Genomic DNA, 15,237 nt, shown 5'->3' on the forward strand with positions numbered 1-15,237 from the left:
AAGTAGGATAAGAGCTTCCTCTGGCCCACTAGAAATGTCAAATTTTACAGTTGCAGGAAAACTGTTCAATTGGTAGACATCTACCCATTTTTCTTACATTTGAAAGTTTGCACTTTGATCATGATGATAAAATACATTAGCAATTACCGTATTTGACGTAATAAGCGACCAGGGCGCTCTCAAAATTAGAAATAGGGGGCTCTGATTAGAATATTATTTTGGTGAGAAAAAAAAACAGTTGAAAGATAATTTCGTGGTTTATGCTGACAGGCTGAAATGTTTATGTACAACAGATATACTTTGCCAGATTTTAATTGCCCATACTTAAGGGTGCATATAACACACGAGTGTTATACGGGAATAAATAAGTCTTGTGTACATTTATCAATTGGAAGGGATGCTAATTGGGCTTGTTCACTAGCCAATAAATTAGCAAATATCGCCGTGGCCGCTAATTACGTCGAATATGGTAGTATCGTCAAAATCAGTGAAAACACCTGATCTTTCAAAGTTCAAGAGAAAATGTAAGTTACTAAGCATAACAAAAGCCTTGACCCCAGATGAAGATTTTACCACATGTTTGTACTGTGTTTAAAGGTATCTTCATCTAAGAAAATTTGCATAGGTCAAGGACTTGCTTGTTTTCTAATTTTAGTAGTATGCTTCTGGAAAACTTCCAAAAACAGCCTTTAAAACACAGTTAGCTTTCCCAAAGACCAACATTTGGTCCATGAAATAAATTTATCTTGAAACATATATCTACAACAAAACAAAAATAAATGGAGCCCAGAACAACATGAACAATGATTCATTTCATCCCAGAGCTAAGGCAATCTAGACTTGCCAAATCATTCTAGATTTGTGCATGTTGAGTTCTAGTTCTTATTCCTATGAACAAATTTGATAACTATCTTAAATATTTGTAAGAGTTTTCCTCATTTCCTAAATTATGCATGTCCCATAGAACAAAAAGGGCTTGTGAAGAAACACCACTAATCCAAGCAACGAGAAACATCTGAAAAGTGCCCATACAATCAGCATGGATCAACTCAATTTGAATGATTTGAGTATTATGATTATAAACATGTCAAATGTCACACAACTGCAAAACGAACACACATCCTGTATAAATTATCACACCTTTTTCGTTTGAGTATTTTCCTTATCATGCAGGATACTTGCAAAACTGAAGTGGTCCATTCTTGTAGAATCATCAATGATTCAAGTTCTGGGAAACATCTGAAATATCAAGATGAAAACTGTTATAAGGCAGGAAACAACTTTCATTTACAACAGGAATGAAAAGATCGCATTCCAGCTTTCAACTCAGTTCTAAGATGTGTTCCAGTTTCATCATGTTCATGTGTGTTGACGTTTTCTGACATCAGTCTTTTTTGTTTTCCTTTATCGCCCAGAATGACATTATGATCGTACCTTGTTACTGAGAACAAATACAAAGGTTCACTCAATTTCGGGACGGATGTCAATAAGGTTTAAAAGGTTTATAAGCTTTCAAGTTTCATGACTAACGGTGTGGTCAAGGATAGACATTCAATTTGAATCAGTGAATTTCAAGATGACAGTTCACCTTATCAGTACGTGTAGCAAAAGCTAAAACGGTAACTTTCACAAATAATTTAGACAATAAAGTAAAAATTCGAATAAAGCTGCTAAACCGTAAATATGTAGTACAACAATCGGAGTCTCAAAATGTCCACGATGCTCCTAATAGCAATACGCACTGTGTCGAAGCTTGTCAATGTCGGTGCAAAAACCAGCATCGGACTTCAGTGGTTAAGGTGAACAGTAGCAAGTCATTGCTGAAGAATGAGTTTCGAATAGAAAACGTGGATCTGTACAAATTTACAATTTCGCAGGTAGTACTAGCAAAATGTTCACCTAAGGCGTCGCATGCGATGTGATCACAAACTTCCCAATGCGTTTTCCTTATTATGCTGGCTGGAGCTGGCAGCCATTTCGAAATTGGTACGTACGTTCTGATTGGTTAATCCTAAGTCTCGTTTGGTCGAGATATTATGTTTTCTTTGTTAAGGCATAAGAATAAGTAAAAAGTATTTGCATAGTTTCTTGATTTTCATGAATAACTAGACACACCAAGATAAATCATTTTGAAAGATGTTTTAAAATTGTTGACAGGTCGGTACTTGTTTACATCACGTGACATTCCAGCGGGCCTGCCAAAATGGACAGGATGGATGCAACGTTTAGGCGAACGATGACAAACGTCACGGACGTTTTGTTCCCTGTCAGTAAGACAGCACGTGATCCGCAAAGACAACAGATAATTAAACCAGGTTGTTAACTTGAGCTTTAGGTATTGTTACACGTTCGTCATTGTCCATTATCAGTGATCAAAACGTGGTGAGACAGTACATTATGTCGTGACAAGCCTGTTTACACATTCATTGAACTTCACACATTATATATAACCGCCGTCATAAAGCTGGAATATTGCTGAGTGCGGCGTTAAACAACAAACAAACAATTATACAAAATATATCATACGACTATCACAAATCCCTTACACTAACCAGGACTTGAATGACCCATTTATAAATGTTGATCTATGCTTGTTCGCAAACTAAAAGGAAAGATGAATTTAATTATTGTTCTATATAAGTGTCATTGTAGGCCTATGTTTATATAACATGAAAAATAGAGGATCGCACCGAGTGTCTTTTGATATCTAAGATATCAACATCAGCTAATGAACGTATAAAACCCAAGGCTTGCGATTTCTTATATCAAAAGACACAAGGGCAATGTATTTATCATCCAAAGTCATTGTTTCATATTTTTCAGTTTGTAAACAGTAATAATCAATGTCTTAAGTGTGAAAATTACAGCTAACCAGCTTCAGTGGCAGAGAGATTAATGATGTCATTCGATTGTGACATGGTAGCAGTTAAACAGATTACAGCACAATGGTCTGCTTAGCATTGTGATGCAATTTCATTGTAGCGATGTCTCTAATTTTTTATAATTTAAAAATATTTCTCTCTATTTTTCACGTTTGCCTTTCCTGTATTTCAGGTAACGAGTATGTAACCAATCTTCCCCTGCAGATGGCGCTGTTCTTTAATGCTTGCTACTCTCCATTGTGGATGATTACATCTGCTGTTGTCATTGAAGCCAAGGTATTGCGCCATGTATTGGCATTGTTTTTTATAGTAATATAGTTATCAGTAGCAACACTGTCAAGTCTATCTGTAATCTGTCGTTTCGTGGTCTTGAGGTCAGCTTTATTGTGTCGCCTTCTCTCTGGCGCAACGGGGAATGGGTGACCCAGTCCTCTAAGGCGCCGTGATTTGCTGTGCAGAGTTGCATCCCTTGTACATGCCAGAAACCTATGATTGTGGGTTCGAATTCCGATTCGCCCCGATTATGTTTCTAGGTTTGTCAGCACCACATCCGTGCTCGTGGGTTTCACTGAAGTGTTAAACGTCCGAGACCTGCATCACTTCGGGCTTTCCTCCCACATTAAGCTGACACGCTGTGATATAACTGTAATACTGTTAAAAGCAGCGTTAAATTCAACGCACTCACTTTCTCTGGTGCAATTAAACATGCTCTCTTGATAAACTTGCCTTGTGTTCTGATGGAGCCAACAAGAGGGTCACAAAGGGCCATCCTAACCTAAATTGAGTGCCAACCAAAACATACAGATTGACTGCAGTCTTACTACAACTCCCTTTAGGAACCATGCATTACTACTTATTTTGATTAGTTTGTTGAGGTGAAAGTATTTCTCCTTGGTATGTTCTTAGATCATGTAGACCGCCTCCATGGTCTAGTGGTAGAGCGTCCGCCCGGAGAGCGGAAGTTCCGGGGTTCGATCCCCGGCCGCGTCATACCAAAAGATGTTAAAAGATGGTACTTGTTGTTACCCTGTCTGGCGATCGGCATCAAGGGGCTAAAACAAGGACTGGTCGGCTCGGAGAACATAATACTGTGTCTGAGTGGGGTAATCATATTAAACTGCGGCATGGTATCTCAGTGAGCTAGCACTATAAATTGGCATCAGTCCGGACTAGTACAAGCAGCCACACAAACACACACACGTACATGCACGTCGCTTTATAAGTGCAATAAACTTGGACACGATGTTTAACCCCATTTCACTTCAACTCAAATATGCTTCATAGTTTCATTCAACAAGGGGAAATGCTACTTTATTTTTTTTTCCTTTCAGTTTGCGTACCTCAACATGTTGTATCAGATCATCGTGACTGCTGTCTTCATCGCCTACAGCATCATAGAGATAGTCCGGCTATATCTTGGCTATGTGGGCAACCTCATGGAACGGGTAGGTTGTATACACCATGTCACATGTACATCGTGTCACAGGTGACCGATAATGATCCGGGTTAGAATTGGTCTTCAGCAACCCATGCTTGTCATAAGAGGTGACTAACGGGATCGGGTGGTCAGGTACTCTGGCTTGGTTGATGCATGTCATCGTATCCCAATTGCGTGGATCGATGCTCATGATGTCAATCACTGGATTGTCTGGTCCAGATTATTTACAGACCACCGTCATATAGCTGGAATATTGCTGAGTGCGGTGTTAAACAACAAACCAACCAACCCAATTGCATAGGTCAATGCTCATGATATCAATCACTGGATTGTCTGGTCCAGACTTGATTATTTACAGATCGCCATCATATAGCTGGATTATTGCTGAGTGCGATGTTAAATAACAAATAAACAAATGATAATGACAACCTGGGTTTGAATCTGAATGATTACAATGTGTAAAGCCCATTGCTTGTGTACCACACCCAAATATTGCTACAAGCATCATAAAACATTCTCTCACTGACACCCCCATTTTGTGGATTGATGTTCCATGTCAAACACTGGTTTGCCTGAGACGGGCCAGACTGCTTCCTCCAACGTTAAGCCGACATGCCATGAAATAACTGGAATACTGTTCAAAGCAGCATTAATTAGGCTGATATGGGGGCCTCATATTGGATATATGAAACTGCCATATAATAACTGTGTTTTCATCTACCATAACATCAAATTGTAAAATGTATCCATTTGCAAGGGACGTAACTCCATTTTCTCACCACCCAGGCTGATATCAATTGCCCATTCAAAATGCATGGACAAGCCTTATCAGCGCAGCATGTGGTGTAATACGTTTCTGTTTATTACACTGACAATAATGTATAGTATCAGTTATGGTGTCCTTAGTTGCCGTATACAATGTCATATTAGGTTAACAGAAAAAAGTTAACAGATATTTTTCTGCTAACCTAATATGACACCGTATACGGCAACTAAAGACACGATAACAAGTTTATTATGCCGAAAAGTTTACACTATTGTATCTTTGTCGCACATGTCATGTCAAAACTCAAAACTTAACACTTATGACATTAAGGGTCAAAGGGAGACTACTCTTCAAACCTCAGAGGCCAAACCTTGTTGATAATTTTTACTTTATGTGATCTTTATTTAAGTCATGAATGTGATCCAAAAAAACATTAACATCCTTGCACATCAAAATTAATATTTAAATACAAAACATTGTCAAATAACAATTTCTGTACCAGAATTTTCATGTGAAATATGTGAGGTGGGTGTTGGTAAATCAAACCTGGCTGTAACTGACGGTATACGGTCTCATATTAGGTAAGTAACAACCATCTTGGATTTTTACTGACGGTATACGGTCTCATATGGGGTTAGTAGTTCTGCTCTCTGGTTGGTCAATCTCACTTTGGGGCCTAATAATATGTCATGTGCTACAGGTCCCCGAGCTGGCCGGCTTCTGGCTGCTGACGGTGCTGCTACAACTGCCTCTCATTCTGTTGATGACCTTCAATGAAGATGCCAAGATAGTTCCCCTGGAGCGTGCCGTGAACATAGTGAAGGCTCTGTTTATTGTGTTTGAGGTGATTTGTGGCTACTTTGCTATTAGGATCATGGTGAATTATCAAGTCACGAAGTTTCATCTTCAGCAGTTCACAGACCTGGAGCAGATAGAGGACCCTTACTACCAGCATGATGATGGATATGTCATGTGATCTGACAATGGATATGTCATGTGATATGCCAACACATGTGATATGTCAATAGATATGTCAACAAGAGATGTGTCATGTAGAGTGGTGGTGTATTTTGAGAGATACATTGTCAGAAATTTCATGTTTTGTTAACAGACGCTGTTTATATTTCTATATGGTCAACAGTATGTCAATGACTCAACATGTGACCAGTCAACATGGTCATCTGTGATCCAGGTAAGAGAGGAACTCATGCATAATAGCGAGGATCTGTCAGATGTACATGTAGCCTTCATCCCTGGGTAACAGATACTGATCTGATCAAATAATTCTGACATTGATGTCTCATAGCAACTACCACATCTGTCCATAATGTAACGCTGTCTGTCCAACTCCATTGGTACTGACTTGCATCTATTTTCCGTCCATTTTATGAATCAGCTGATCCTTTGGAAATACTGACATACTCTCCATAGTGCTGTTTTTGACCGTCCAAAGGAATGCTTCAGAAAGTAGTAAGCTCCTGGTGCAGAACTAAGTGGTGTAGGCTCAACCTGTTCAGGATAACTGTCAACAAGGTTTTGCTAATACTATTGCCCAGACTGTCAGTTACAGGAATGTCACAGTTGTCAGGAATAATTATTAATTTCTGTAGCATAATTTGTGATACATTGATACACTAGTGGAGTATCATGAGATAAAAGTCAGTTGATACAGCACTATACCAGGCTACACTACACAAAAGAAGTTTAAGAAATGCCATGAGAGATTAACTATGGTAATATGGAAGAATCAGTGGGCCCTTGACTTCTTTTGAGTAGCATAGATTGTTTGTATCTATGTGAGTAAGTCAGTGTACATGGGGCATATATTGTATCACAGCCCTTGTATTGAGATACAAATAGTAGCTGCCCACATCATTACCTCCAGGTCAGGAGAGTCTTGTACATGGTTTGTACATGTGTATAGCATGTATATGGTTGTAACTTGTTGACAAACGTTATCTCAGTTGTAATTATGTCATTATATTTATTTTACCATTTTATTACAATAAATCATATATTTCTAGGAGGAGTCTTCTGTTTTTGATGCAAAGAGTGCACCAGCAGTGTTCATTTCTAAAAGTGAACTTGACTTGTCTGTCCAATTTCTCTGCTGATCTATACTATAGACAGAAACAGGGACTTCAGTCTCTACAATCATATGCCTGTCCATGAAATACAAGACCTGCTGATTCTCACAGTTTAAAATTGATTTAATTGCTCAATCATTCAAATATAACCAATACTTTTGAAGACGTCACAAAATAGTTTATTGTCTACAACAAGGCTTATTTTCAAAGTATATGTAAGCATACATTTTTGCGGAATATAAAAAAGCTAGTACACTGCACTTGCTTGCAAAAGTCTGAACATCTGTGCGATATCAGACCATGGTGCAAGATCCACATCTTTATGGCACTGAACCAAGAATCACGAAGAACAAGCCATGCATGACAACTCTGCCCAACTTCATTCCATTCGTGTGCTCATTTCTGGTGTGGTCCGCCGTGATAATGCTGAAATATTGCTAAAAGCTGCGTAAAAAAACACAATCACTCCCTCAATCCAATGGTGTGTTGGGAGTGATTTTTGCTGGGACATGAAAACTAGTACCCTGCACACTCTCGTTCATTCAAGGATGTGAGAAATGAAGACACTTCGTTATCACCACGATTCCTTGCTGATGAAGTAAGTTAGGAGAGCGAACAAGAAATACTCTTGCATTCAATATGACATCTTGATCTGGGATAACACCGTGTCTTGTTCATGTCTCTCCTTGGCCTGGGCTCATACACTTGCATGTACGCATTAAGACACCATTTCAACAGGGGTCGCAATGGGCCAGTCTGGATGCTTGGATATTCACAGATTCTGTTCAAAGTTCCTTTGTGTTGCTTCCACTAACATTGGAGAAACGTTTCGCTTGAAGCCAGATGCAATCTCCACTGTCTTCGTCACCTTGGTGGCCAGGGACAGAAGCTCCTCAGGTTTCTGCAAACATTCATATTGCTGTCATTCCTTTATACAAAGCCTGCTATAGGCTTGAAGGTCATAAAGTGCAACCACTACTTTGCATGCTTGCTCAAAATCTAGTAGCCTATGTCTATAATTGACATTTAAAGCAACTCGCCCTAGACAGATCTAAAATGTGAATGAGTGAGTGAGTGAGTATGGTTTTATGCCGCTTTTAGCAATATTCCAGCAATAGCACAGCGGGGGACAAGAAAAAAAAGATTCACACATGGTGCCCATGGGGGGAATCGAACCTGGGTCTTCAGTGTGACAAGCGAACGCTTTAACCACTCGGCTACCCCACTGCTCCAAAATGTGAAATATTTGTGGTACTTCACAAAATGTTGTCCCTATGACTATCATTAATAAAAACTGACAATCTCAAACAGGGGTCAGGTCATTGCTTAGGAGACGACTTGCACATAATCGTGTCCACAGTTTGATGACGACAAATCGATGACAGGTTTTAATTTAGGTAAAATATATGTATCAAAAAGTATAATTTCTCATCACGATATGGCTGAAATATTGCCGATGTGACGTAAAGCTTTAACTCACTCACTTGATGACGACAAGCCCATGAAAGCATGACAAATTACACATAACACAGGGATTAATGATATAGTCTGGTAAATAAAGCTTAGAAGCATACTGTTCAAAGATCGATGTTGTGTGGTCCAGTAAGGGTTAGTCAGACACAAATTTGAAATGTTGTGACGTGCACTTGGTGCATGTAGACATAAATATTAGGTTGCATTTTCAATAATAGGTTTCACTGGCGCATGTTTTAATAGAGCTAAATCAAGACCAGCAATAAATCCATTTGATTAATAGAACCTACTTCTACTTCTCCGAATATGAGCGGCAAGTCATATGATTCAGCCATCTTCAACACGGTTTCCATCTCGATGACTTGCTTGTTGGGGAACTCAACTGGGGAAACAAGTCACCATGGTAACAGCTCCTGAACTTTTTCAATAAATGCAGGGTGAGTAGTAACATACATGTATAAATCACGTCGCTAAGTGTCAGATTTGACTCTCATGCTGCGCATTCAGTTCCAAATTCAATTACTGTATTCAACGTAATAAGCGCCCAGGGTGCTCTCAAAATTAGAAATCGGGGGCTCTTATTAGAATATTATTTTGGTGAATAAAACAGAGTTAAAGGAAAAATTTCGTGGTTTGTGCTGACAGCCTGAAATGTTTATATACGACAGATATATTTTTCCAGAATTTAATTACCCATAATTAAGGGTGCATATAACACACGAGTGCGTATTATACGCGAATTTAAAAGACTTGTGTACATTGATCAATCGCAAGGTTGCTAATTTACCAGGGATTGTTCACTAGCCAATATATTAGCAAATATCGCAGTGGGCGCTTATTAGAGCGGGACGCTTATTACGTCGAATACGGTAAATTGTAAATTATATTCACAACAAATAGTATGTTTAAGTAGTTTCTGGAAGCTGAATACTATCCCATCCATTACATCACGTAACATGAATAGTAACGAGGTATATTTATTAAGCACAATGTGATTGCTTAGTGTGATCTTAAGGCACTGGGAACTTATCTTAACTTGCTACCATTAATTAAATGGGGCCATTGGCACTTTGCTTAACAAGGAGCGAGTTAGTTAGATTTCAACGCTGCTTTGAACAGTATCCCTGTTGTATCAAGGTTTGACAGCTTAATGAGGTGAAAACTTTGGTGAAACCCACAAGCATGGGTATGGTGCTGACAAACCTAGAAACATAATCGAGTCGAACCGGGATTCGAACCCACAATCATAGTTTCTGACATGCCCTAAGGAAGCAACTCTTCACAGCTACTTGTGGCGCCTTAGACAACTGGGACAACTGGGCCACCTGTGCCCCCTTTTATGCAAGGAATTTCTGACAACAAAAATCAGTGACATTTTCAGTAAATAAAACCTCATGTACACACACCGGTTGCATGGTATGAGTGTATCAACGCAACATTTTCCCTGTGCATAATTATCATTGATAATAGAACTAAATATATCTCATCCACTCAAATCTACATTTGTGTTTGTTTGATTTTTATAAATTGCTCAAATAACCGTTCCATGTACCTTGTACATAAAGTGCATACAGGGAGCCAGCTGTGTCCGGGTTTTTCATAACTTTGACACGTCATTATTTATTAACCAATCACAGCCTTGGTCGCACATTAGTTTCGTTACAAGGCTTGTTCGGCTTTGTAATGTACTGTCATCGATCGATAATGTGAGTAGGTTGGCGATCGGACCAATTTTCTTCCGAAAAACTTAAAATATAACAACACTTATTTAGATTCTACATGTATAACATCCAGTCATAAAATAATACAGACTGCTTTGATTAATTTACACAAAGTATTTTTTTTTTTTACGCATGCAGTTTGAATCATCGTCCACGATGCCACTGTGAAATAATTGTACCACTGTACCATTCACTACCATCATTACGTAATGTGAACCTCAGCAATGAATATCTGTACAACGCTCTTTCCTAGAACGCGGGGTCGGTTTCTTGGACCCCGATGACAGCGGTACATCGAGGGATCACTGTATTGCAAAAATGGAACATACTCCCAACTACACATATACCAAATTTCATTACTTCTGAAAGAAAATGGATGGGTAATGGCCATAAAGAGGTTTTTCAACATGGCAGTCCTTGGAACAAAACGGGGTGTCATCACTGGTGAGAATACGTATCTGAAGTTTTAGCATCACCTGTTCAGTGGTTTCTGAGGAAAGATGTTTATGACTGATGATGGACAAACATCATGACACAATAAACATTTGTCAAGATGGATAAATGGATAATGAAAAACGCTCACCTCCAGTTACTATCAGGGAAGAACGGCCAACAAAGTACTTCACATCAACAGCTGATAAAGCTTCCTCAATAATCTTCATGCTGCAGACAAACCAACATTAATGAATGTCCTGATGGGGTGTACTGTTAAGCGTAAAACAATGGAAAAAAAATATGGTAAACGTTTACCTGTCGTCCACAGTCACATTGACAAGATAGCAGATGTAATCGATGCTGGGTCGGTCCGCTTCTTTCTCTGCAGGCAGTGGGAGGGAGGTGGCTGTCCGTCTATAAACCAGAATTGAAATATAATATTAGAGTCTGTTACTTGAGTGAGTCAGTTGGGTTTAAAGCAGCTTTGAACAGTATTTCAGTTATATCATGTTGTGTCAGGTTGATGTGGGAGGAAAGCCCAAAGTGATGCATCTCTTAAATGTTTACCACATAGGCGAAACCCACAAGCACCGGTGCTGACAAACCTAGAAACATAATCGGTGCGAGCCAGGATTCAAACCCACAATTAAATGTTTCTGGCGTGCCCAAGGGACACAACTCTGCACAGCAAATTGCAGCACATAAGACAACTGGGCCATCTGTAACTTGAACTTAAGGACGCAATTTGACAGCAAATAGTATGTACTTAATCTTACATAGACAGTGTGGGAGCCAATTCATTTTACATGTATAGTGAGTATGGCTGGTTTTCTTCTTTAATGCCGCACTCAGCATTATTCCTGCTATATATAGCAGCGGTCTGTAAACATACTAAACAATCAAGTTTGGACCAGACAATCCAGTGATTGACTTCATGAGCATCGATCAACGCAATTGGGATACGATGACATGCATCAACCAAGTCAGCGAACCTGACCACCCAATCCAGTCAGTCGCCTCTTACGACAAGCAGAGTCGCCTCATCGACATGCACGGGTTGCTGAAGACCGTTTGTAACCCGGATCTTCACGAGTTAGTATGGCAGGTTCTTCATCTTACATGTGAGTGAGTGAGTGAGTTTTTTTATTTTATGCCGCTTTTAGCAATATTTCAGCAATATCACGGCGGGGGACACCAGAAATGGGCTTCACACATTGTACCCATGTCAAGAATCGAACCCGGGTCTTCGGCTATCGAGCGAACACTTTAACCACTAGGCTACCCAACCGTCCCTCATCTTACATGTACAGGGAGTATGGTGTCTTGAGATTCAGCATGGCCAGCCCCAGTTCATGTTTCCCGGTTCCCTCGTCCCCGACAATCTGGAAACAGGATGTAATAACTGAGGTATGGAGGAAATAGTCATTGGCTGTTTAGGGACATCTGTTCTGGAAAGTTTGAATCAGTTCATCAAAACAAATCATTTGCAAGCTCAAGCTTTGTGAAACCAAATTGGCAATGAACAGTCAGACAATGAACTTCTTTGAAAATGGAAAAAAACTGAGGAAGTCGGTGTGAGGTGAAATGGGTCTTAATGTCGCATTCAAGATTATTGCACTTATACAGCAACGTGCATACACATGTGTCTGTGTGTGTGTCTGTCTGCTTTTACTAGTTCAGCTGGGTTTTTTGTGCCAGCAGTAGGGCTGGGACGAGTCCGAATTTACTATCTTGGTACCCATCCCCCTATTACCCGACCCTACCCGGGTACCCACTGTAGGTTTAAAGAGATGGGTGCAAAATGTCCGATTGGGCATTTTTTCACCATAGCACTGGTAAAACGTATTTAGATACATGTGTTAAACAATCTGGTCATGCATACACTGAAGTTGACTCAAGTTATATCTTTATTCAAAGATATGAAAAGTTAGAAGGAATGGGTGCATAGTCAGAAAGAGTGAGTTTGGTTTTACGCCGCTTTTAGCAATATTCCAGCAATATCATGGCGGGGTACACCAGAAATTGGCCTCACACATTGTACCCATAGTCAGAACAATGCGAACATTTGTGACTTGTAGTGTAACCTTAGAGTTCTAGATAATTTTTGTCATTAAACAATATATCACGTGACTAACCACTGGTCAGGGTAGTCCTGTGGGTACCCGGGTCCTATTCAATACCCACCCGACCCGGGTACCCAAATTACCCGTCCCAGCCCTAGCTAGCACACTGAAGTTACCCTGTATCTTTTGGTATGACAGGACTTGGGATCGAACCATTAATATTCGACTTTCCAGGCAAATGCTCCATCCACTCGACCACAAAGGTGACCAGATGACTGAGCAGACGAAACTTGCTTTAACAGGTTCAGCAGCAAGACTGCCGTCTAGTGGACACACCTATCTTGTGTTTTGGCCGCACCACTAGCCCTGGCTTCACTTATAGCACATGTATATCTGATCCTTAGGGTTACCTGTTGTAGGGTAAGGGTTGGTCTAAATCTAGCCTTAGCCCTTGGATCTCCATTCCGATCAAGCACCCCTTACGATCATTAGGGATTGGCACCCATTATGATACTAAGTGTTGGGCAACACAGAGTTATCGCCCCTGAACAAAGACTTTTGTTTGCTCCTTTCTATTCGTGACCACTCGCATCTTTTCGGAGCCTATGTACAAGCAGGCTCGTCTCGTGGGTTTGATTTGTGGGCCGTATTGTGTTTATTGTTTAACGTACTCAGCAATATTCCAGCTACATGATCGATGGCTAGGCCAGTGAATATAACCTTTATGTCAAGTGCCAAGCAGAGTAACAAGCATTAGCTCCGCCAATGGGTTAGCTATTGTAGGCTAAGGGTTGGTCTAAATCTAGCCTTAGCCCTTGGATCCCCATCTAGATCAAGCACCCCTTTACGATCATTAGGGATAGGCACCCATTTATGACACTAAGGGTTGGGCAACACTTGCCAATCATGCTTTTCGGATTCTCAGGGTTAGTTATGTGTTAGGGATGAGGTTAACTATCTCACCTCGAAAATATTTCAATGCAATCCAAAGCATATGTGAGAATCTGTACTAATTGTATCAAGTTTTGAGTTATGAATACACAGTGCCTTTTAGGAAGTGGTCACAGGAACAAATGTTATCCCAAATATAACCTTTGTTAAGTTTTGAGTTTCGTGGAAATAAGTGCATTCTGTGCATGTGCACAAATGAAAACACTCGGGGGTGATGATCATGAGGTAAGCAGGACTCATTATTTGTGATAGTGCTTGTGACTGCCTGAATTGGCTCAGGCTGCCAGACGTGGCTTTCGTGTCACTGATTTCATGTGCTCTTTGATCCTTAGGGCACAGGAACTCGTTATTGGTCAGTAAATAAAAAACTTACATATAAGGGGGTATATATTTTTATTTACTGACCAATAAGGAGTTCCTGTGCCTCAGGGTGAGTTGTGTTTGGGTTAGGGTAGGTTACCCCCCCCCCCCCCCCCCCCACCCCACCCCCCCCCCCAACTCTTTCCTAAATCCGTACAAGTATCGGGTTTCGTGGGGAAAATAGCTATTTGACAGGCTCCTAAATGTAAACAATCGGGTGCTGAGCACCTGGTAAAAGAGCATTAATTATTTGTGATATTGATAGCTCCCGTGTTGTCTCTGTTAACTCAGTAACATAGCTTAGAGCTAGAACGCTGCCGGTGAAGTGCAGTACTCGCGGTCCCGTTGTAACGACACTGGGTACATTTCATAAACATCTTGTAGGCAATCGAAAACCGAACAACACACAATTTCTAGACCATTCTGGGTCAGGAAACTTAAATAACATCTGTTGATAATATTAATTGCTCTCACCAATACTGTACATTCTTGTCGATTGGGAAGTTTGCTAAAGGGAGTCAAAATGGACGTCATTTTCACAAGTTTGACAAATCCATAACATCAGTAGTTCACCAAGAAATCACATCAAATTTCCCGCATTTGTCACAGTGTGAGAGTTATCTCCCCTGAACAAAGACATTCGTTTTCATTCGTGACCACTCGCATCTTTTCGGAACCTATGTTCAAGCAGGCTCTTCTCGCGAGGTCGATTCGTTGACAGGGAACTCATTTCTCGGCTGCATTTTGTTTCTTTGTTTGTTACTCTCAGCAATATTCCAGCTACATGATACGTTGGGGCGGTCGGATAGCCAAGTGGTTAATGCGTTCGCTCGTCACGCCGAAGACCCGGGTTCGATTCCCGACATGGGTACCATGTGTGAAGCCCATTTCTGGTGTCCCCCGCCGTGATATTGCTGGAATATTGCTAAAAGCGGCGTAAAACCATACTCACTCACTAATACGTCCGACGTGAGTTACATATACGGTAAACTCTCGTGAATGTATACGCTATGGATACGCCAAATTCATGGTTTTTCGATGAAAGCTCGACCTATGACAGC

The 15,237-nt window shown here is 40.3% G+C and overlaps 3 protein-coding genes across 5 annotated transcripts in view; 1 reads left to right on the plus strand and 2 right to left on the minus strand.

The window, feature by feature from the left end:
* Positions 1 to 1,987, minus strand: part of LOC124138703 (early endosome antigen 1-like) — a 32,533-nt gene extending 30,546 nt beyond the window's left edge. For 2 of the 3 annotated variants that reach the window (XM_046505509.2, XM_046505507.2), the window contains exons 1-2: positions 1,900 to 1,987; positions 1,141 to 1,239 (exon numbers count right to left, since the gene is read on the minus strand). In XM_046505509.2, the coding sequence (XP_046361465.2) occupies positions 1,141 to 1,200 (60 nt within the window). In that variant the 5' untranslated portion in view covers positions 1,201 to 1,239; positions 1,900 to 1,987. The other variant, XM_046505508.2, reaches the window with a different exon arrangement.
* Positions 1,988 to 2,184: 197 nt separating this feature from the next.
* Positions 2,185 to 7,110, plus strand: LOC124138701 (transmembrane protein 17-like). Its single transcript, XM_046505504.2, has 4 exons — positions 2,185 to 2,315; positions 3,055 to 3,158; positions 4,214 to 4,327; positions 5,787 to 7,110. The coding sequence occupies exons 1-4, from the start codon at positions 2,204 to 2,206 to the stop codon at positions 6,060 to 6,062; spliced, it is 606 nt and encodes a 201-aa protein (XP_046361460.1). The 5' UTR covers positions 2,185 to 2,203; the 3' UTR covers positions 6,063 to 7,110.
* Positions 7,111 to 7,329: 219 nt separating this feature from the next.
* LOC124138702 (centromere protein M-like) lies at positions 7,330 to 14,806 on the minus strand. The gene is made up of 6 exons (XM_046505505.2): positions 14,651 to 14,806; positions 12,105 to 12,184; positions 11,118 to 11,216; positions 10,951 to 11,030; positions 8,937 to 9,028; positions 7,330 to 8,074 (listed from the first exon to the last, which is right to left on the minus strand). The coding sequence occupies exons 1-6, from the start codon at positions 14,708 to 14,710 to the stop codon at positions 7,946 to 7,948; spliced, it is 540 nt and encodes a 179-aa protein (XP_046361461.2). The 5' UTR covers positions 14,711 to 14,806; the 3' UTR covers positions 7,330 to 7,945.
* Positions 14,807 to 15,237: the final 431 nt, after the last annotated feature.

Source organism: Haliotis rufescens, unplaced genomic scaffold (genome assembly GCF_023055435.1).
Source record: "Haliotis rufescens isolate VD_foot unplaced genomic scaffold, xgHalRufe1.0.p SCAF_15, whole genome shotgun sequence".
Classification (NCBI taxonomy): domain Eukaryota; kingdom Metazoa; phylum Mollusca; class Gastropoda; order Lepetellida; family Haliotidae; genus Haliotis; species Haliotis rufescens.